The sequence below is a fragment of the Populus alba genome, chromosome 5 (assembly GCF_005239225.2).
Source record: "Populus alba chromosome 5, ASM523922v2, whole genome shotgun sequence".
Taxonomy (NCBI): domain Eukaryota; kingdom Viridiplantae; phylum Streptophyta; class Magnoliopsida; order Malpighiales; family Salicaceae; genus Populus; species Populus alba.
In genome coordinates, this window is record NC_133288.1 from 18,236,597 (window position 1) to 18,260,740 (window position 24,144).

Consider the following 24,144-nt stretch of genomic DNA (forward strand, 5'->3'; position numbering starts at 1 on the left):
GGGGAAAAAACATTATGCCTTTTACCTCATACATAATTTTGCAAAAGATTGCTTGGGTGTTTTATTTTCCGAAAGATTAAGAGGCCGTTTGGCACTGCGATCCAACTTACGTTTACAAAATTTCATTTTTTTTTTGTGCTAAAATTGAGTGCGATTTATACTTTCTGGATCGTTTTGATGTGCTGATATCAAAAATAATTTAAAAAATAAAAAAATATTATTGGCATGCTTTTCGATACGAAAAGCTATTTTGAAAAGCAACCATTACCACATTTCCAAACACCCTCTAAACCTCGAGGGAGGGACTATAATAGAAGGAAAGCCACCTTTAATGGAAGCCCTCGTCGAAACGCTACCGGAAACATAAAATAAGAAGTCATTTTTGAAGGCTAGAGAAAGTCGCGTGCACCAAAACATTGAGGCAAGTCCTCTCACATGATGTCACGTGTTCTCTACTTGCTAGATAATTTTTTTTTTTGTTTTATTCATATTAGTCCCTATTTTTATAATAACCCTTCAAGTCTTGAATTTCATTGCATAGAGCCCAAGCCATTTTCTTTTAATTTAGTCCATGATAAATATTCAATTTAGGCTGGAATTTCATCCAGCCTAAGCCCAATAAAAACCCAACCGAGAGAGAAAATAAGAGAAGAAAAAAGAAAAGGACAACTGACCAATCAGATTAGTGATTTGTAATTTGATCATGAATTTGGTATTTAACATAAATTGGCCGAGAGTAGTCTAAAATGTTTCTGTTTTAATATTAAAATAAAAAAATATGTTGTTCTAATTTCTTTTAAAACTAACCCACATTGTTATTGGCCGTTTACATTATTTTTAACATTGCCAAATCAACTTAATAATGTCGTCAGAACCTCTAAAAATTAATTTAAACAATTAGGTTAGGAGGTGTTATGGTTAACCCCAAACATTTAAGTTTAATGGTACTTTTAAAGAGTTCTTCATAGTGTACTCAATTTTTTTTTATATATATTTAAAAAAAACAATATTGTTAAGAAATTCTTTTAAAACAAAATCTAGGGTAACATCGTCTTTTGAATTTGTTTTTAATAATATTTCAACCAGGTTAGTTTTATATGTTCTGAGATTACACCTATTATTTACAAAAAAATGCTTACAAAGAATTTACTAACATCTCAAATCTTTATCTACAGCAGATCGGGCCCAACAAAACTACTAAAAATCTAAAAACCAAATGCATTAATAAAATTTATACATATATTTTAAAATTAATAATAATAAAACTACTAGGCTGAATACGTGTCAAGTGACAGATGGGCAAACCTCTCTCGAACTCTTGCATCTGCCCATTAAAACCGAGTTTGATTTTCACTTGACTCAATTACTAAACCAGGTGATGCTAGATATATAATGGATCAAGGAAAAAATATTATCCCCAAGGCTTTCAATTGTTTAATAAAAAGTAGTTTTATAGAGATTATTTTTCTAAACTTTGTTTATTTCTTATTAGAAAAATTAATTAACAGAAAAAAACTTTTAATTTAACTTAGTTTTCAAAAAAATATTTTTTATTTTTATTTTTAGTGGAAAAAAAATTTTAAAAGTTGAAAAAAAAAAATCTTTTTTTTTGTTAATTATATCAAATTTCATCCTCAATCTTTTGATTGTTATAATTTTTTTTTTAATTTCATTTCTTAGAATTTGATTTAATTTTATTTTTATATCAATTTTGATCTTTATTTTTTTTATTATTTGTTTTTCTTTTATCCTTTCCTTAATTGATATTTTTTATTTATCAGAATTGATCCCCAATCTTTTAATTGTTTTTTGTTTTATTTAAAATAATTTATAAACTTGATTTTGTTTTTTAATTTCACCATCTTTTAATTTTTTTTATTTATCAGATTTGGTCAGTATTTTTTATTGCTATTTTTTTATTTGAAATAATTTATAAAAATAGATTTTTTCTTAATTGTATCATTCTTTAACCTTTTTTTATCTTTTAGAATTTGTACTCATTCTTTCAATTCATTTTTCATGATATAGTCAAATGTTATAAATTATTTTCAAACTTATTTTTTATCAAATATTAAAAATAATTTACTTTATAATTATTTATTTTCTATAAAAACTACATTTTATAATAATTATTTTTCGATCCTCAAACTAGGCTTAATTTTGATATAATAATAATTAGGTTTGGAGTCCACGACCGAGTGGTATGGGCAATTGTCAAATCTGCGCAGCGAAGTTCCAACCTTGTTATCTTTCTTTCTAGACTCCGTTTATTTGCAGGAAAATGGTTTTTTTTGGAAAGTGAATTCCGGGAAAGTATTTTCCGATGTTTGGCAGTGTTATGGAAAATGAACTGGAAAACATTTTCCACTGTTTGGTTGTGTTATGGAAAATGAACTGAAAAATAATTTATTAATGAATTAATTTTTTTTTAAGTTTATCTAATATATATAAAATATTTAATATAAAATATTTAATCACTTACAATAAAAAAAATAAAATCTAAAAAGTATTTATAATGATGAATTTTTTTTATTATATCCTATATTCATACATAGCTTATTAAAATAATGAGGAACAAATCTTACAAATTAAAAAGTTAAATGAGAATGAAATTGAAAAAAAATATATAATTTCATAAATTATCTCAAATAAAATAAATAATAATCAAAATAATAGAGATCAAATCTAAATTTTTTTTAAAAAAAATGAAAGATGAAGAAATTAAAATAATAATAATCAACATTTCATAAATTATTTTCAAATAAAATAAGTAACAATCAAAAGAATGAGGATCAAATTTGATAGATAAATTTTTTTTAATAAAAATATGATAAGGAAAAAGCAAATAGAAATTATAAAAATAAGGACCAAAGTTAATATAAAAATAAAATTTTAAGAGATGAAATTGAAAAATAAATATTCAAAACAAAATATATATACCAATCAAAAGTTTGAGGATTAAATTTAATATAATCAATAAATAATGACATTTCTAAATTTTTCATAACTTCCGGAAAGTGTTTTCCCCCCAAATTTTTCAGGAAAACACTTTCCTGAAAACCAAGTCAAATTTTTCTTTTACTGGAAAGTGTTTTCCATTGACCAACTTTCCTACTGGCAAACAAACACAAGAAAGTTTGGAAAGTGATTTCCCGGAAACCACTTTCCGAAAAACAAACACAGCTAAAGGGAAAACACTTTCCTGAAAACCAAGTCAAATTTTTCTTTAACTGAAATTGATTGGAAAGTGTTATCCGTTGACCGGAAAGTATTTTCCGTTGACGAGAAAGTATTTTCCGTTGACCATAAAGTGTTTTCCGTTGACCAACTTTTCTAATGACAAACAAACACAGGAAAGTTTGGAAAATGGTTTCTCGGAAACTACTTTCTTGAAAACAAACATGACCCTAATAAAGGACGGAAGTACTTGATCAAAACACGATAGCGGGCAACTTCGGATGCCATCAACACTGATCCTCTCCATGTCTTGTTCAAATTTGATTCTGATTTTATGATATTTTAATGTATTAATATTAAAAATAATTTTTAAAAAATATTATTAATATATATTTTAATATAAAAAATTATTTAAAAAGCATTACAACAATTCCAAACAATTACTATACCCTTGGCCAATAGCTAAACAAACTGAACCAGACGTTTCTTAGGTAGTGTTTGGGGCTGCGTTTTTACCTGTATTTTGCAAAATTTTGAATTTTTTTTTTTAGTTAAAATTGAGTGCGGTTTGTATTTTTTGGATCGTTTTGATGTGCTGATATCAAAAATGATTTTTAAAAAATAAAAAAAATCATTAGCATGTATTTCGGCACGAAAAGCTATTTAAAAAGCAACCACTGCCATATTGCCAAACACGCGTTGGATTTTTTCTTTTCATTTTTTTGACTCCCGAATTATTATTATTATTATTATTATTATTATTATTATTATTATTATTAATGGTTGGAAATTCAGCTTTTATGCTGGAGGAAGTGCTAATATACGGCTGGAAAACCATTGTCTCGCCATCCACAGTGATGATGACAGTATAATCTGCCCAGATTAATTGCAGAGTTAAATTTGGGGCCACAGAACTCCCACTTTTATCATTGATCGTCGATGGGAAGACTGGATTATTGGCGTTGGTATTCAAGAAAACTGAATGGATTTAAAATCAGAGCCCTTATCATCCTGAACGAAACGAGACTCGTCAAGAACAGCAACAAGGAATTATCTCACATCAGGAGGTTGGCTTTAGAGCTAGGCAATCAAAAATCAACTATAAAAATAAATTCCATCGATCCCACCTGTACTGCCAACCGCTGCAGTCCTTGGCGTGGTTGGGAATCAACGTCCACCACAGTCACAGTCACACTCGCATTCAGCTGTTAACCTAATTCAATGGCCCCAGCTCCATCAACTAGCAAGATATGATTGCAGGATCAAACATCTTAGCTAGACATGATTCATCTTATGTTTTGTATGTAAGCTACTTGTTGCTTTATGCTGCACCAGAAGCAGGTTGTATGTTTTTCCACAGAAACGATCCCGTTTCACCGGCTTTCTGCGTGTTCTCAACACAGCAATGATTGATGCAGTGGAGCAGTGATTAGGTTAATGGTGCTGAACTAGTAATGATGAACATAATGTAATAGCAAATGCAATGAGGACCTTGAAAGCCGCCTCATAGCTACCATGGTTTTGATTGGGGGGAGGAAAGTACAGTGGGGATCTAGAGGCAAGTGAAATGAAGCACAAATGATGAGAGAGAGGGAGTTGAACATGAGAAGGCTATGCTTCCAAAGGCTAACTTTGTGGACAAGAAGCCAAAATTGTAAAGCGAGGGACCGCTTGATTTGATTCAATTACGCAACCTGCCTCGCCTGGTCGGCCTCTTGCTTCGCATATGGGGCCATTCGCATCTTAAGGTCTAACAGTGGGGTTGGGTCTATTTATTGAGCTTTAACATTGCGAATGGGTTGATTTTGCTGGTCTGTTTCTCTCCCTCTTCTTCGTTGGTTGGTGTTTTATTTTTTTTAAATTTATTTTTAACATAAATATATAATAATAAAATCGATGCTAATACCGTTTCCAAATAATAATTCAATTCAGTAGTAATAGGTGAATATTGACAGGTGTATTATCAAGCGATTTTTAACACTTAATTTTCTAATTTATTTTTGTAATATTTTTAAAGATTGAATTTCATTTGAAATTTAATTTTTAACCCTTAAAAAGGATTATAGACATAAAATTTCATTAATATCTTGCTCCGGTATGCTTCTCCCTCTCTTCTTTTTATCCTTCTTTTAGCACTTTCACCTTTTCTTCTTTCAATGGATGACCATAAGCAACAAGTGAAAACCTTGAATCATAAGAACCTCTCCTTTATCAACACAGGGAATGTAAAACAAAAATTCTCCTTCCATGATAGCCTGAACCCACCCTCAAATCTCAGGCGAGGAAGATGTTTGCCATATGAGCCCGACTACACGATATATATTTAGCAGTAGACTGAAGAAAACAAAATAAAAAGAAAAGGGGCCATGTCCAATATGTTAACGCACCATCCAGGGCCCGAAGATTTGTTATGTCTACTTCATCGGAGACATGGATGCCTTGACTACTCACTGCTCGGAACCATGGGTGGTTTTCTGCACTTTTAAGAAGCACATGGTGCTGCCATTGCCATTCATCACATTATGGATAATACTTGTCATCATCAATGATGATATGTAGTGTGACTTGTTATTCCATTAATGTCGAAAAGCATTACAACTTCAAGCTAGAGATTAACTTACTCATAGCCCTTTCCCAACAAAATATAAAATGAAATAAAACACCTCATTTCAACTATCCGTGTAGTGTATATAAACTAGAACGCTACACTATATTGTAAAATATAGTTTTAGTTAGCGAATAAAATTTTAAAATATAATTTATATTATTTATCAATATATTTTTTTAAAATGGAAGTTTCTTGAACTAGAAACTTGCACAGACTCATATTACTTTTTACATACTTAATTTTATTAATTAGAATGGAAGATGGTAAGATTTGAACTCATAACTATTTTAATATAAAAATTTAAGCTGTTATGTAAAGTCGAAGTTATGAATTTAAAAGGTTAAGTTGTTAGGTAAGGCTCCTATTTATGATTTGTATTATTTTCTAAAACATCATTTTAAGATTTGTATATGCCTACACTACATTGTGTAATTAATTAATTTTAATTAGAAGAGAGAATGGAGATGTTAAAATTTAAACTCGTGAACGTTTAACCATAATCAAGGCTCTAATATTATGTTAAATAACTATCTCAACACAGATAAACCCTAAATATATAATTTATATTATTTTTTAACATGCATAAGGTAAAATCAATTGCCATATTATCCAATCTAATTATAGAGTTATACATTTTTTGATTTTATAATTTTTTTTCTAGATCTAATCAAAATTAGACAATATCATCCATCTATTTATTTATCTAATAATTGTTTATCTAACACTGTTAGCAATATTTTTTTTTGTTCCAGTGATTTTATCCAAAGGCTTGTCAAATTAAACCTCATTGATCTATTCCAAAGAACAATTTTAAAATTGATTCACAGTAAACTTTTCTCCACTTCACTACGATTTGATGTCAAAATTATCCTTTAGAGTAAGCTAACATTTGACATCTTGAATGGAAACACTCAATACATATGTACAAATCGGACGAAATCTCTTAACTTTTCTACTTACAATAAAATGGATGAAAGGATATATAATATTGTTTGACATTAATTAAAATGTAATTAATGAAATTAAAAGGTTTGAAATTCATTTAATAATGAGTAATACGTTAAGAGTTACGCTTAGATTTCCATTGTTGTTAAGAACCCCAACCATTCTTCTTTTACCTGAACTTAGCGATTCATAAGATAATAATTATGCACATTTTGTTCTGCCCATAGTCTATCCAGCATTACCGAAGGAAAAAGATTTGGGCATCGTTCGCGTGTTCTTTAAAAATTTAATTTTTTTTTGTAAAAAATTATTTTTTTTATATTTTGAATTATTTTAATACATTGATCATAAAAATAATTTTTTTAAAATAAAAAAATATTATTTATTATATTTTAACACAAAAAAATGCTTTACAAAATATTCATAATTATATTCCTAAACGGGCACCATGTGAGAAAAAAAAAAGAGTGTTTTAATGCAGTTGATGAAGTTGGGCCGTGATATGGGCTTGGTGTTTCTTTTTTCTTCCTCGTTTTTTTTTTTTTTTAAATAAAGGAAATATCAAGTAGGGGCATGCAAGCCACAGCTGGTCGTCCTGATCTTTGATTTATTTATCATTTTCTTCAGGCCTCAAGATTTGCATATTTTTTACTTTTATGAACCTTGAAAACCTGCTCCAACCGTGCAACTGAAGGTTTTTTCCACACCACGGATAATTTTCAAAGCACTTGAAGCTATTGAAGAAGACGAAAGGAAACTGGATGCAAAACGAGTTGCAGAGAGAGCGCCAGCGTGATTCCTCTTCTACCAAGATCCCAAGAAAAACCGCACTAAAACTGGCCACTGAAGCCACAGTGGTTAGCTATCTTTCAAGCTCAAATCTCTATGATCAAGAGCTGGCACGTTCACGTGAAAATCATAAATAGTGCACTCACCCTTGACAGGGATGGCATCAATTCTCACGCGAAACGCTGGGTATGAATAATAAATTGGGGAATCGTGAAGGCATTGAATTGCATCTCATATTTCTTTCTTTCTTTGTGAACTCGCCTCTCAATTCTCCTTGTATGAGTGGAAACTCAATTATTATGCAAATAAAAGTGAGTAGAATAAATAAAAGAACTTAAAAGAAATCATAAGAAGGGTGGAATTGAACAAAGAAAAAGATGGCAGGACAATAAATAGGTCACCACCGGTCCCTATATGGAGTTTTGGGCTAAAATTCCAGTTGTATATGCTTAACCCAAACAGCCGGAACAATTTCTAGGCGCGGCTTGGAAAAATAATTTTTTTTGTTATAGGAAAATTTATTTTTTCTTGTATAATCATCATTGATGACTGATTGGGTTGAAGTGAATCTTGTTCTACAAGTACATTTCGTAATCGAGTGCTGGACCAGAAGATCTATCTCATGATTTTGTCTCGTATGTAAAGTAGAATCGGGGATTGGCCAATGCTCTATTTGAACTGTCTCCATAAAGAAAAATAAATTCTGCTTTTTAAACACCTCAACTCTTTGGCAGCCGGTTAAAATGGCGGCCGGTTACTGGAACCGGCGAGAGCCTCCCTATCTCCCTTCCAGTTGCATGCTAAAACGACGCCGTTCCGAACACGGTATGCTCGCTCTCTTTCCCTTTCGTTTTTCTTGTGGATTACGAGCTCATCGTCTTTCCTTGGACGGCCTGTGCACGTCTTTTCCACCCTCATGTAAAACGGAAACCTCCTCCAGTTCCCATTGTAGTTTGTTTGACGGCTAACATTTTGCATCCGGTGGTGATGGAGTAATTCAATGCATGACAGAGTTCATGATGGTTATGGTAGCATAAAATTAGTTATTTTTTAAAGTATTTTTTTATTTATAAATATATTAAAAAAATTTAAAAAATTATTTTGATATAACATATAAAATAATAAAAAAATATAGAAAAATAATTTTAAATTAATTTTTTTTAAAAAAGAATTAATGAAACTTAGTTTGAAACACAATTTCAAAAAGACGTTTTGGGAATGCAGTTGTTGAAACCACATTCCCTTAAATTTTATTTTTTTTGAATTTTTTTATATTTTCAAATCATTTTGTTATGTTGATTTTAAAAATAATTTTATTAAAAATAAAAAATTATTATTTTGATATATTTTTAAATAAAAAATACTTTAAGTTACAATTACTATTATAATTTTAAATATACAAGAAATATTCCAAGCCAGCTATTTGCCTAACTAGGAAACTTTATATTTTTAATATTTACAAAAGGAATGGAAAGAATAGCCTCTATTGAAAGTTACGCTAGAAAATCAACTAAAATAAATTATCCAGGGCTGCTCTCAAATCTGAGCAATTAACCATCTAACTTGCAAGGATTTTTATTTATTTTTATTTGATGACAAGAAATATTTTTATCTAAGATTAAATCTCATCTTCAAGCCACAGCTTGTAAAAATAATTTAAAGAAATAATATAACTAAAGACATTTCCATCTATGCGTGGAGTCTTCATTTTTTTTCAAGAGCATATGCCTAACCAGGTGTTCCATCAATTGATTAATCAAACTACAAGATATACTTAAAAGCGAATATTATTTTATGCGTTGCATCAACTGATAAGTTTTTATTATGAGAAAAAAAAAATGGTGAAATGACCTTGTTTTGTTGTGTTTTTGGTGGATAAAATTAGTGTTTGAGATTACGATAATAATTATTTTTTAAAATATATTAAAATATATATATATATATTTTTTAAATTAGCATGATAAAAAATTATAAAAAAATAAAGTTAAAATAAAAAAAAAATTGTTTTCAAATACACTTTTTTCTAAAATATGCCAATAAAAATGCTTTCCCACCCAATGGTCGACAGCCATAATCTTTGACAATAAATAAAGAGAAATCAATCAATTAAATATTCCATCGTAATCACTTTACCTTTCCCTGTATAATCCGTCATCTCTCTAAACCAGAAATTGCAAACCTCATTTACTTAAAATGGAGAAACATAATTTTCTTTCTTTTGCTTAGTTTATTTTTCTATCTTTAAAGGGTAAAATAGCAAGGAAGTTCCATCATATATGAATATATTATCTACTTTGAATCTTATTATTTTAATAATTTTATTTCTAATAATATAAGTACTCCACTTCTAAACTTGATGTCTCAAAATATATATGACAAGTTAATAACTAATATTTTAAATAAAATCAGCTATTAATTTCTCACATGCATGTCAATATTTTGACAATATAGTTTTGTTTTTCTAGAAGAAGAAAGATACTAGTTTTATACGATGTGAAATTCTACTCATTAATCAATAGAAAGTTTCCAAGCTGATAAAACAAAGAAATATACAAATTTCTCAAGGATTTTTTCATCCTTTTATCATTGGAATATTCTCTGCACTTCCCTGCACTTGATTTTACTCTTCATCACCTCGTTTTTAGGACATTGTAATTGTAAGATTAAGTCCCATTAATTACAAGGGATGGAGAAATTTGACCTTTGATCTCCAGCAATAAAAGAGCATCACATGCAAATAGGGCAACCAAACCAGAAATCGATCCCCATTATGAAGGCTATGTTGTGGACTGAATTGCACACAAAGTCACCATAGATCGCTCTCATCATGTTGGCTAGGTCATCGTAATTTGTATTGTTATTTTCACTATAATTAATTAATTTGACGATCGATGCATATTTTAGATTACTTTAGATTTTCAATTAATAGGAAATCAACATTTTCATAGGGTTTAATTTCAACGTACGACCCATTGGTGTGCAAATTTGGAATTTGTTACTTTAAATTAGTTTCTAATCATATGTCTGAAAATATAGTAATGATTGTATTTTAAAGTAATTTTTTTTAATAAATATATTTAAGTAATATTTTTTTTTAAACAAAATCATTAATTTAAAGTTCTGCAAATCTCTATTTGAACCGAGTCCCAAACATTTACTAGATACACTAGGCTGTTTTGTTTGTCCAGGTGCAGTGAACAGCTAACACGTTGTAGAGTTTTGGGAAAGAGAAGATCTGGTGTTTTATTCTCTCTTTAATTAAAATTAGTTGTTCTTACGAATTTTATTTTCTTGTAGTTAGGCAAGTCTGAATATTCTTGCTTTAAAACCACCGTTCAAACTTCAAAGCAGCCTATTTACAATCAAAGACAAGATTTAAGAAATCTATCTATCTATCTATCTATCTATCTATATTTGTGGCTTTATGGTTAGGTGATCTATCCTCATGTTAGGCGCCGGCATTATTATCGATAATAAAAAAGAAAGAATATTATCCCTTAAAATTAAGGCCGCCTTCTTAATTCATGTAATTTTCTGGCAAACTGTGGAGTAATTTTCTGGGGAAAAAAAAAAAGGATTGGCATGAATGGGTTTGTTTTTCTCAATCTAAAGTCTTGGATAAATAATGTTAATGGAAGAGAAGCTAGCTCCTTAGAAAATTGTCACCATTACGAAGAAGCCATGGTTTTTGTACGGAAAACCAGTGATTAACAGTTTCAATACGTATAAAGCTGCAGGATTAAGATGAAATTACATTAATTCTTTGAAAAGGAATGCTGATTCGTTTGATATCGAGTGAAAGGCTTGACGTTTTTCTCAACAACGGAAATAGAAGAAGAAGAAGAAGAAGAAGAAGAAGAAGAAGAAGAAGAAAGAAGAAGAAGAAGAAGAGAGTGTCGGCAAGCATACAAGCTGCTGCATGACGGAAGACACGCAGCAGCTAAAAACAAGAGCACAAAGGCAAATAAAAAGAGTGTGTGTTCGGTATTGCTGTCATATTGTTATTTAAAAATAATTAATTTGTTTTGTTTTAAAATTATTATTTTTAATAAATTTCCGAACAAAAACAACAAATAACAAAGAAGCTCGAAGAGCTCTACTGAGTGATGCTATCCATTGAAGATCCACTGTTGTCCAGAAAAGAAAAGGTTTTATCTCACATATTACTTTTATCCCATACTCACACACATAATGATATAATAAAAATAAAAATGAAAAATCTCAAACAGGCAAATGACTTGGAAACTTGATTCCAAATTACTTGGTACCACAGTTACTTAGTTTCACATACATACCAATTGGATCGGCAGGGGAGAAATTTACAGTCGTTTTATCCTGGGAAAAGATTTTATTTATTTTATTATTATTTTTTTTAAGTTTGGGATAATTAACCTGCTCTTCATCTTCCCAGCAGACGAACATGTGCAAAAATACACTTTCATCAATGGGGTCTTTCACCTTCTTCTTCCTTTTTCACAAGACGTCATGTGCTGTAAATCTTTCTCACGCATGGACTTGGATCTTAGGTTGTGCCATGTATACACAGGCTCCATAAAAAAAAAAAATCTGATAGAAACTATATATATATATATAGTTTCTCATGTGCGTGATATGAACTTCAATCTTGCCAGCACGGCACCACATCCTTGTGTGCGTGTGTGTGAAATAGTGATATGAATTTCAATCTTCTGTGCTCGTGCTTCCATGTGTGAGAACTATTATTTTCGTCGTTGATGAACTCATGTCAATGATCACCATATATATATATGAACAAAAAGCTAAAACTAGATTTAGATTTTATTTATTTATAACTTTGTCTCACTTTCGATTGATCACATTTGTCAAACAAAAGACAATCATTATTTTCGTGGCACCATCAAAACTTTACACATCATTCATCCAAACTTGTGTAGACTTGATTTGTTCGATTTCATGAGCCAACCGACATTTTTATTTTAAACGTTTTCTGATTATCAATAACCACAGCTCCTTTTGAATTCAAAATGAGGATTGACCAATTACTTAGTGAAAATTTTCTATAATATATAATAGTTAATATAGAGAGTACAATACACGTGTAATTTCCTATAAAATAAAAAAGGATAGAAAGTTTCAAAAGACAAGCCAACTTTGAAATTTCAGCTGTTGGAAAATTTGAGATAACTAGATGGGTAGATGTATTTGTCTAGATATCTCTTTCTACACAAATATAGTAATTAAAGCTAGAGAAACATTCAAAGACAAAGTTTTATGCTTCTTTTGTGTCGTCTTTCTCCAAGCTAAAAGAGATTAAGTTGGTTGAGTCTTCACCTACTCCTGTGCCGTACTGAAGATTAATGACTTAATTTCTCCATGGAGGACCATCATACAGATATATACATGGCGGACTTTAATGCATGCATAATATTCTAAGTCTCATCAAGGTGTACTACCTATATTGCCAGGAAAAAAAAAGTTGAAAAGGGAGGAGCTCAAAAATTGCATCTCGTTGTTATTTAAAAGATAAGTTTAACTAGAGGAGTCTTTGGCATTGAATTCGTTCTCTTAAAATTGTTAAAATTGGTAATTATTCTAATCCAAGTTGTATTTTGTAGCGTTGCAGAAGTATTTGGTGTGGTATTTAATTAAGAGTCGGTGACTAAAATATTCAACAATGCCTTTGTTTTTTCTTCTTATATCATTCTTGAGTTCATAGCTAGAAGTTTTTTGCATGCATCAGTAATTGATTGCAATGGTTTCATTAATACTTTTTTTTTTGTGAATTTACCCTCTAAGAACATAGAAGAATGAAAGACTAAAATGCTCTTGAAATTAACTTTAATTTTTTTTTTTAGATTTCAAAAGTAATTATGTGATTTAACTATTAAAAAATAAAAAAGTTTCTTCACGTATATTTTTTTTTTCTAAGAGTATGAACATCGTGATTTTTATATAAAAAAAAAAGAACAAAAGAGTCCTAAGCCAAAGCTTAATATTTTTTTTTTTTTGTGTTAAAGGTTTACTACGATAAAAAAGATATCCTAGTTAATTTATTTTTAATTAATTTTACAATAGCTAATGAATCAAAAGAAAAGGATGATTTTATCAACAATGGAAAGTTTCTGTAGTTTTTTTTTTAATGGTAAAAGCGAACTTTTCCAATGAACAGGAAAATATATCTATAATAGTGTTTTACTATGTTTTTTTAAATTAATCCAAACCAGATCTTACTTTTGAATTTACCCTTTAAGGTTATTAGAAGCTGACTTCTAGATAAATTGGAATTTAGCACAGTGTGAAGGCGAATTGAAAGTGAACGCAACTGGGTACTCGAGGGAAGCCAGGCAGTGGTTGCGACGTCGAAGTCGAAGTCGTAGCCGCCGGTCCCTCGGGGGAAAAAAGTCATAAGAAGTTAGGCCCCTGCTTTCTATATATTTTTAACGTTTTCAAAACTAGCTCTGTATGCAGAAATAAATGGTTTTTTATTTTAAAAAAAGAAGAAATAAATAAATAAATAAATAAGGATGACTTCCCGCTTGAGCATCTGATATGGAAATTACAAAAGCTAAAGAAGAAAAGCTAAAGAACAAAGGACATGCATGGATAGTCTTAATTAGTACTCGATTCCTGCTGAGTTTGCAGACTCCGATCAAGGCAAATCAACTATTTAAAAGTCAAATTGTTTCAAATTAATTATTTTATTTCCATGTCTTTTCACCAAGTTTAAAAACTTATCCGAGGTCCATTTTACCATGATTGGTTTACGTGTTAAAGGGTAAGGTATCGAATCTATATAAAGGGAAGTGCGGATTGCCTAAGAAGCAGAACCAAAGCAAAGTTGGCAAAAATGAGGTCTTCAATGGCCTCTCTTACCGCTACTCTTCTACTGGTAGCAATCTCTCTCAGCTTGCCATCACAAACCGCAGCAAACTACGAATACTCCTCTCCTCCACCTCCTAAGAAATCGCCTCCACCACCACCTCCTCCTTACCATTACAAATCCCCACCGCCCCCTCCTCCAGTGCATTCTCCTCCACCACCACCACACCCTTACAAGTACAAGTCCCCTCCACCTCCTCCACCGGTGCATAAGTCTCCACCACCACCCAAAAAGCCCTACAAGTACAAGTCACCACCGCCTCCTCCAGTTCATTCTCCACCACCACTAGCACATCCTTACAAGTACAAGTCTCCACCCCCTCCTCCACCAGTTTACAAATACAAGTCTCCTCCTCCTCTACCACCAGTTTACAAGTCACCTCCCCCACCACCCAAGAAGCCGTACAAGTATAAATCTCCCCCACCACCTCCAATTTACAAGTCTCCTCCTCCTCCACCAGTTTACAAGTCACCACCCCCACCACCCGAGAAGCCATACAAGTACAAGTCTCCCCCACCACCTCCTCCAGTTTACAAGTCTCCTCCTCCACCTCCTCCCAAGAAGCCTTACAAATACAAGTCTCCCCCACCACCTCCTACTCCAGTTTATAAATACAAGTCTCCTCCTCCACCACCACCAGTACACAAGTCTCCTCCACCACCTCCTCCCAAGAAGTCATACAAATACAAGTCTCCTCCCCCACCTCCTACTCCAGTTTATAAATATAAGTCTCCTCCACCACCACCACCAGTATACAAGTCACCACCACCACCCCATTACATTTACGCATCACCCCCTCCACCTCACCATTACTAGAATACAGCTATCATTTATTGTTTCAAGGTAAACCTAATTATATATGATCCTGACAATGCTAAGTATATATGTATCTTAATTAACAAAAACCTGAAAATATAATGTCATCAGGCGTAAATATGTTGGTGCAGCACTGCATTAAATTATTTACTTTCTTCCCAAATAAAATAAATATTAGTAAATATTGCCAATAATATGCACCAGTGTATATATTGACAGAGATCCAATTTATGTGTGTTTTGACAGGTAATTAAAGGGAAGAGTGTCATGCATGTAATAAGGAAAAGGATGGGTGCAGGAGCTTTTGCGAGGAATTAGGAAATTAAGGGATCAAGCTACTGCATTAGTGGAGCTCTGTGTTTTATTTATATGATGAATAAAGAGAGACATTAGAAGAAAAGATCAGCTTCATCGTTTAGTCTATTCTTACAAAGTTGTAGTCACCGGTTAATCTGCTCTGTTGAAAAGTAGCTTATGCGTATGTATTTTTCAACCTGTTGTGCTATGCATGCATGGCTGTTTTCATATGAGGAGTAATAAAATAATATTTCTTTTTTCTTATTGTAAGTAATTAATTATTTTATTTTATTTTGGTTACAAATATTATGTACTGTGGTTTGGATTAAGTGCAGCAATCATCGTCTATCTCGTAAAATCGGCAGGCTTGAGTAGCAGAGAATGAGGAGAATAATAAATATATTTAAAAGAGAAATAAATAAATATGTGGGTGTTGAAAGGTCATTGGAGCTGGCCATGGCAAAAGGAAAGAAAAGACTATTACTTTGCTCAGTCCCCATTGGATAAACAGTGGAGTTATTTTTGGTTCACTTGAGATCTGAGAAGCATGTTCTAGATATAAGTTGCGTTCATTTAGTTTTTCGTTTTAATATCATTCAGTTATGAATATATACAGCTAATTAAATATATTTCTTTGCACCATACTGCTAATTCTTTTTTTCCAAGCGGTTTTCCCACTGCTATAATCAACAGCATTAATTAATTGATGAAATCCCAAATTTTAATTCACTACTGACAAGTTTAAATTAACTTGATTTTCTTTTCTTTTATGTTTTTTAAGGGACTGTTTAGAAACGCGGTCCAACTTGTGTTTAAAAAAATTTAAATTTTATTTTTGTTAAAAAATATATTTTTTATATTTTTGGATTGTTTTGATATGTTAATTTTAAAAATAATTTTTTAAAAAATTATACCATTTTAATTTATTTTTAAATAAAAAATATTATGAATCACAATCATAGTCCAAACTATAAATAATGCAGAGATTACCAAGATGTTAACGGAATAAGCAGCTGGGAAATTAACGCCACCAGTCCTTTCATTCTAAGAACTCCGAAATGAAGGAATAGAAGGTTACGTGAAAACAGACAAGTGCAAAAGACAATCTAAATAGGAGGAAAATTAGATTTTTATTTTACTATTTAATTAGTTTTAATAACTCTTTCTCGATTTATATAATTTTTAATTTTTTTCTACCAGCCATAAACTATTTGAAGACGCGTCCACAACATTATCAATTTTTTTTAAAAAAATTAACTTAGAATTATATCCACAGTGTGGCGCTACTAATAAAACAAGTATAAATTATACTCATCTTCTTTTTATTTTTATTTTTTTATTTAATCAAGACTATCTGAAAAGGGGAATGGCCAGTGCTAGCTAGCCAGTAAAACAATTAGTAGGTAAGCTTCCTTAGTTTGCAACTTGTTAGCAAGAAATGGAATTATATATGGAAAGCACTAAAGAGAAATGGATCACAATCATAGGGATCAGTAGTTTGCCTATCAATTACTTTAAAAAAATGACTTATGATCATTACCACATTTCATATTATTCACATTTTAACTAGATTGAATTAAATTATTATTTTAAATCCTATTTTTTAAATTAATTTATTTTTAATTTTATCATTTAATATTAAATTGATTGTAAATTATGCTTTATGACTGGTTTTGATTTATTTTCTATGAAATTACCTCAGCTTTATTATCTAGGTTGTAGATTTTATAGGTTAACTCGAGTTGATTTAAGATATTTTTAAAATTTTTTTATGAGGTTATCCTGGTTTTATAAACAAAGTCAAGAACATGACGTATTAAACTGGGTTGACAACGGTTGTTATTTGTATTCTTTTTTTTTTAATTGATTTTTTTTTTAAATCTCATTCTTTAATATTGGGTTGATTGAGAATTAAGTTTTATAATTTTTTTTAATTACTTTTTATAGGTTTATACCGGTCTTATAATTCAAGTCTTAAGTTTGACAAGTTAACTCGGACTGCTTTTTTAGTTATTTTTTGATTGATTTTTTTTCAATTGTATTCAATAACATTGAATTAATTGGAAATTATATTTTATAATTTTTTTTAATTTATTTTTTATAAGATTATTATGGTCTTATGAATATGACTGTAGATATGACAAGTTAATCAAGGTTGATCCAATATGTTTCAATCTAATTTTTTTTTTAATATCATCTTTAATTTTTTAGTCAAGTAATGTTTGTATCGATCATCTAAGTAGTCATTGTACCTGCCAAGTTAACTCGGTTATATCACAATCAACTCCTACACAATTTTTTTTATAGAAAAAATGTTAACAATGACTAAACAATTTTATTTACGTTTAAAAAGATTTAGAAAATAAATTAGAACATAAGGCATTTTATAAGAATAAAAATAACTTAATTAATTAATATATATATATATATATATATATATATATATAAACTCACCTTATTATAAGAATAAACTAATTATTTTCCAACATTTTAGTGACAGAATACTCTTTAAGAGTTTGACAATTCTACGTAAAAAAGAAATTCAATGAGCTTGTTGCTTTCATTATCAAGAAAAATCCTATGGCATGTATGCAAAGATATATATATATATATATATATATATATATAAGAACAATTATTGTTATTACAAGAAATTCAATGAGCTTGTTGCTTTCATTATCAAGAAAATCCAATGGCATGTATGCAAAGATATATATATATATATATATATATATATATATATATATATATATATAAGAAACAAACTAATTATTATTATTGCAAGTTGCTTTCGTCACCAACTTGCAATAATAATAATAATAATAGTAATAATAATAATAAAAAAAAAAAGCATGTGTACACGAGAAAACACATTATGGCTAGAATTTCCACCGAAGAAGGAAAGGGTTGTATTTCTGGTTTCCCCACCTAAAAGCAAAATCCTGGAAATATGAAGAAAAAACGATGGATCTAGAAATAAATAAATACTTAGATTATAGAAAACTAATTGAATGAATGTCAGTGTCTCTCCATCTCTGGATGGATGATTTTAATTCAGTGCCGGTTTGTCATATTTGACGAAAACTCTTTGTAGAGGTCCCCAATTTTATGCTCTCTTTTGCTTTATCTTTACTTTATATTGTCATCTTATTATTGCACATAAATAGCGACAAATTAATCTCACCAGCTAACCCCTCCCTCAAGTATTCACATAAATCTTATTCTCATGTCAATCGAGAAATTATTATATAATTTCCCTCTCGCCCAAATTTAATTATATTTACTCTTTTCCCCCCCTATGAATGTGCTCGTAATTTTTTTTTGAGAAGTGTAATATTGCATTAGAAAACGCCAATGGCTGGCGGGAAACATAGAAATTCTGTTTACAGCTCACCTATAACAGATCTATGAAATAAAATGATCAACAGACCAAGAACCAACAATACAAATAACAGCTACAAGATGCAGATTCGATGCCAAAAATAGCAAACTAGCAGCTTAAAGATGCATATGAGGAGCCACACCAGGATGAGATGCCAAGCAGACTTCTACCTCGATCCAGATTTGAAGTAAAACAAGAATCTTTCCGTCTTTCCTCTTCTTATCCGAAACAAAAAGACCAGCCATGGCCTCTCCACATTCAGCCTTTGTCACCTTAACAACAAGAGTACTAAGAACACTCGCCACACTAACACAGAGAAAACCAGAGCAGACAAGAGCATGCTCATCAAAAGAAGCCCTTAGACTTGCAACATCAGATTCTGCTACCAAGAAGTTTCACACAAGACAAAGATCTGACAAGCTGGAATTGCCTCTGAATAGCTTGATGATTCTACTCCTTTCTAGAGACAGAGTAATCTAGGAAACAATCCATTTTCCTTAGGAGCCGCAACCAAACTTTAAAGGAAACAGGAAAGCCCATATATCAAGCATATTAGAGCCAAGCGACCAATTCAGTGTTTCTAAACACTCCCTGTTTGGCCATGTGATCTGCCATATGATTACTCTCACGACGAGAATGAGTGAATGTGAGTGAACCAAAATATGAAGCTACTCTCTGAATAGAGGAGAAAAGATTATGATGCAGCCAAGGCCTATTATGGGGGTTATTCATCCAGCTAACAGCTAATGACATTAGTCGAGTCAGATTCAACAATAATGTGTTTATGATGCAGGTGACAGTTAGAAGCTGATAATTCAATGGCTTTGACAACCGCTTTTAGCTCAACTACATTAAAGTCTAAAATTCCAACTGGCGAGGAGAATATACCAAGAAGAATCCCATTATGATTTTGTAAGACTCCGCCTATACCTGAGGGGCCCGGCTTCCCAAGAGAGGAACCATCCACATTCCATTTGAAGCAATTAGTCATAGGGGGAGACCACACAACAACTGCCCTTTGTTTTGTAGAATTAGTCCATCGTAACAGCCCTTCCGCTGACCTTACTAGTTTGAAGCGGAATAAGAGAAATCAGGTTCTATAGCCTTCATCCAAAAGCAGAGACGAGTAATAATAAGAATAAATAGAGTATCATAATTTGGGGTCATTTGCTTGAATATCACATCATTACGAAGGAGCCAAATAGACCATGTCGCTAAAAAGAACAACATCAACCAAGCCTTTTTTTGAAATTTTCCATAAACTAAAGAATCTCACTGAGAGAAAAGTGCTGCCAAGTTCTTTGGGCTACACCACACTAAGCCCCACCAATTGATAATTTTAGATCAAACTATCCAATGTTTTTGACAATGTAGCAATATATGATCAACCGATTCTTCCTCAACAAAGCAAATGGGACAAGCAGCAGCTGAGATGTCCAATATTCCTTTTCTGACAAACATACTACGAGTGTTGATTTTTTGAATGATAGCCATCCAGCAGAATATTTCAACTTTAGGAGGGAAAATTCCTCTCCAAATCCCAGTAAAGGAAAAGCATCGAGGGATTGGGACTTAACAGCCTACAAAGAGATTTGACCGAGAATCTACCAGTGGAGTTGGCTTTCCAAACTAATCTATCCTCTACATCTTTATCCGGATGTACTGTCGAAAGAATGGCGTTTATTTGGTCTAGAAAACCATAGTTTCTACCTCGCAAGGGTCTAGTCCAGTTGAATAACCAGAACCAAGCATGACTATCCCATATCCCCATCTTATCAAGGCTTGCTTCTTTATTATTGGATAACCAGAATAGGGAAGGAAACTGATCCGCCAGGCAACCAGTAGTTGTCCAGTCATCAAGCCAGAATTTAATCCTCTTACCATTTCCAACAAGTATAATAGATTGATGTTTCACAATGTCTTGCAGTCTGGAATCTGTAACACAATGATTAACAATACGAGACCAAGTAGTTCCAGTACCTGCAATAGGATGTTTCAGAATAATTGTGGGGTAGTTAGTGTTGTATATGCTGGTAATCACATCCTTCCACATGCTCGACTCCTCCGAACCAAACCTCCATAGCCATTTGAACATCAGTGCTTTGTTTTTGTCCCTTAGAGATCCGATCCCAAGACCACTAGCATTTTTTGGCTGAGAAATAATTGACCATCTAACATTGCATATTTTCTTGCCTTCCTCTTTTCCTGACCACAAAAAGGCTCTGAATTTCTTTTCAATAGAGGCTGCAATTGTCGCAGTCATAGGAAACAAAGAGAGAAAGTAAATGGGCAAATTACCTAAGACAGATTTGATTAAGCACAACCTACCCCCAATATATAATAGTCTGCCTTTCCACGAAGCCAACCTAGCACTGATATTATGGAGAATAGGCTTCCATATCAAAGTTCTACAAGAGCTTGCACCAATGGGAAGGCCAAGATATTTGAATGGGAGGCGCTCCTGCTTACATCCAAGAATTTATGCAGTGTAATTACATATATGTTCATCTATACCCACACTAAAGATGCTGCTTTTGCAAAAGTTAACCTTCAAACCTGACATTAATTTAAAGCATAAAAGGATGTGCTTGATATTTTGCATACTAAGCAAGGAGTCTGAGCTGAAGATAAGAGTGTCATTTGCAAATTGAAGGTGAGATAAAGAAAATCCATCCTGGACAATCTTAATACCCTCGATCAAACCCAAATCACAGCCTCGCTGCAACATACAACTCAATCCCTGAACTGCAATATTAAAAAGAAAAGGTGAGAGGGGGTCTCCTTGCCTTAAACCTTTTTCCAAGTTAAATTATGCCGTTAGAGATCCATTGACAAGCATAAACATCTTTGCTGTTGAAATGCATTGCATGATCCAACCGCGCCACCTGCTCCCGAAACCCATAGCAACCATTACTTCATTATCGTATTCCCATAACACAGAATCAAAAGTTTTGTGAAAGTCTAGTTTGAAGAGATATCCTTTGCCCTTTCTCTTCTTTAAGAAATGAATCGCCTCATTTGCTATCAAAACATTGTCTATGATTTGCCTTCCTTTTATAAAAGAAGTTTGGTGATCACTAATGACTTCTGTCAGAACTTGCTTCATCCTGGTTGCTAGTAGCTTTGAAATGATCTTGTAAAGGCTTCTTACTAGACTGATAGGCCTAAAATCTTTCAACTTATTGGCATTTTGTATCTTCGGGATAAGAGTAACAAATGAGCTATTAATGCCAGAAGGAAGAAGGTTTGTCTTGTAAAATTCATACCATTCGAACAATATCCCCTCCTATAATGTTCCATGCTTTCCTAATAAAGAAAAAATTAATACTATTAGGACCTGGAGCTTTGTTTCCTTCACACTCCCAAACTGCAGCTTTTATCTCCTTAGCAGAGAATGGAAGTTCTAAAGCAGCCAACGATGTGGGCTTAAGCTTTAGGAAGTCTAGATTACGGCAGGAGGCTCTCGGTCTGTCATGCCGAGAGTATAACTTACTGAAAAAATCAAAGACAGCTATCTTCACATCAGACGGTTTAGTTAAAGTCGTTCCATCAACATCCAAGGAGATAATCTTATTCTTTTTGCATCTTGTTGTGGCTGATAGATGAAAGAAAAAAGTGTTTCTGTCTCCAAGCTTACACCATTGGGCTCTCGATTTTTGGTGCCAAACAGATTCTTGAATTCTGTATAAGATTCTAAGGTTAGAGGAAATGACGTCACTTCTGGTTAACTCAGCATATGATAAGTCTCTACTTTTTTTTTAGAGTCTAGAAATTCTGCTTCCATTTCTAAAGCTTTGATTTTCCTGCAGGTGTTGCCTACAGCTTCTTTGCTCCATTCCTTGCATCTGTCTTTTAATAACTATAATGCTGGGGCCATACGTTTTTTAACACAGATTGTCAAGGTTGAATTCCAATAGTCCTGGATCATCTTTCTAAAGCCAGATATGAGCCACCAACAGTTCATAAGCTGAAATGGCTTTGGTCCCCAGTTCATAGAGTCTATCAGCATATGTAGAGGTCTATGGTCAGAGAAGTTCTTCGACAGCCCATACAGAGTAGAAGATGGGAGAGACTGAAGCCAATCACCCGATACAAACAGTCTATCAATACAACTCGCAGCATTTCCCCTTGACCAAGTGAACTTCTTCCCATTTAAAGGAAGTTCAATGAGTTCACAACAATCAATACAATTCTTAAAGCTTATCATCGCAGAAGAGATTCTAGAGCGTCTTTTTCTGTCTGATGGGAAAAGAGTTTCGTTGAAGTCACCTGCAAGACACCATGGCTTGCTAATGCTGGTTTTGAAATTAGCAAGGTATTCCCACAGTTCCTTCTTCAATGAGCCATCATTTGGAGCATACACAAAAGACACCAAACATTCCATATTGAACCGAGAAAACAAACCATTCATAGCAACAAAGCATTTGGAAACACAAAAAGAAACTGGGTTCCATATGCATAGGAACTGCATACTAGTTCCTAGAACATCTACCCCAAATCGAATTAACAATGCAATCAGTAATATTTTCCAATTTCGTTTCCAAAATACCCAGAACATCTAGACTAAATTTGTGCACAAGATTCCTCACACATCTTTTTTTATCTCTAGCTCCTATACCATGCGCATTCCAAATAATAATACTACCCATATCAAGAATTAACAACCATACCTTCACCGAGACAAAGACACCATCCTTACTGCTTCTTCCTTCTCATCCATTCCTCCTGCTCTTTTTATATAAAGCTCTGCAACGTCTGTGTCATGAGGTGGCTTTCATCATGGACTTGCAATACTACTTTTCCCACTTCCCAGCAAGCAATTGCTTCTTCCTTAGGGTCAGGTTGCAATGGTTCACGTGCCAGATCACCAAATGATGGAGAGATATGAGAGTGCGAACTGCTCACTTCATCTTCACCAACTATTTCCTTCCTAGATCGAATAATAACATTTCTATTCTGGATTCCATTATCAGAGACAGAGTAATCAATTATACCTAACTCAGCTTTCTTGGAACTTTGATGTCCCATTGTTCGTGGTTTTCTTCTCTTAACAGTCGGTGCTTTACGTGACAGCTTCTTTGCTTTGTTCCTTTAAGATCTCCTATTGTTTAATTCTAGATCAGCGAGTTCAGTTTGGTCAGCAATGGGGATAATAAAATTAGCAAAAGATGGCCCAATGCTTGAGCTACCACTATTATGACCCTTTTGTTGGTCCATTCTAGAGGGCTTCTGCTTTTTCCCCCGGCCTATCTTCTTTATAACTCCACTATT

The 24,144-nt window shown here is 32.3% G+C and overlaps 2 protein-coding genes across 5 annotated transcripts; one reads left to right on the top strand and one right to left on the bottom strand.

Moving 5' to 3' along the window:
• Window positions 1–14,303: 14,303 nt before the first annotated feature.
• LOC118029272 (uncharacterized) lies at window positions 14,304–15,755 on the top strand. Of its 4 annotated transcripts, XM_073409034.1 has the most exons (4): window positions 14,304–14,852; window positions 14,889–15,081; window positions 15,124–15,221; window positions 15,441–15,755. In XM_073409034.1, exons 1-3 carry the CDS (start codon window positions 14,346–14,348, stop codon window positions 15,192–15,194), a joined length of 771 nt encoding a protein of 256 aa, XP_073265135.1. In that variant the 5' UTR covers window positions 14,304–14,345; the 3' UTR covers window positions 15,195–15,221; window positions 15,441–15,755. The 4 variants fall into 4 exon arrangements, with proteins under 4 accessions (XP_073265135.1, XP_073265134.1, XP_073265136.1 ...); XM_073409033.1 differs by having other exon boundaries at window positions 14,304–15,081; XM_073409035.1 differs by having other exon boundaries at window positions 14,304–15,039.
• A 3,234-nt stretch (window positions 15,756–18,989) lies between these two features.
• On the bottom strand, window positions 18,990–23,901 carry LOC140955640 (uncharacterized). Its single transcript, XM_073409415.1, has 7 exons — window positions 23,619–23,901; window positions 22,753–23,352; window positions 22,140–22,468; window positions 21,689–22,069; window positions 21,478–21,592; window positions 20,482–21,117; window positions 18,990–19,252 (listed from the first exon to the last, which is right to left on the bottom strand). Exons 1-7 carry the CDS (start codon window positions 23,899–23,901, stop codon window positions 18,990–18,992), a joined length of 2,607 nt encoding a protein of 868 aa, XP_073265516.1.
• Between the last annotated feature and the right edge of the window lie 243 nt (window positions 23,902–24,144).

Bases quoted from the DNA above. Each gene is read 5' to 3' on its own strand.
- LOC118029272 (XM_073409033.1), top strand. From the start codon at position 14,346: ATGAGGTCTTCAATGGCCTCTCTTACCGCTACTCTTCTACTGGTAGCA. The intron at 15,082-15,123 runs CTCCTACTCCAG...CTCCACCACCAC, and splicing joins ATACAAGTCTCCTCCCCCAC to CACCAGTATACAAGTCACCA.
- LOC140955640 (XM_073409415.1), bottom strand. From the start codon at position 23,901: ATGGGACATCAAAGTTCCAAGAAAGCTGAGTTAGGTATAATTGATTAC. The intron at 22,070-22,139 runs GTATGAATTTTA...CTTATCCCGAAG, and splicing joins GAGGGGATATTGTTCGAATG to ATACAAAATGCCAATAAGTT. The intron at 21,118-21,477 runs GTATGCAAAATA...CGACAATTGCAG, and splicing joins CAGCTCAGACTCCTTGCTTA to CCTCTATTGAAAAGAAATTC.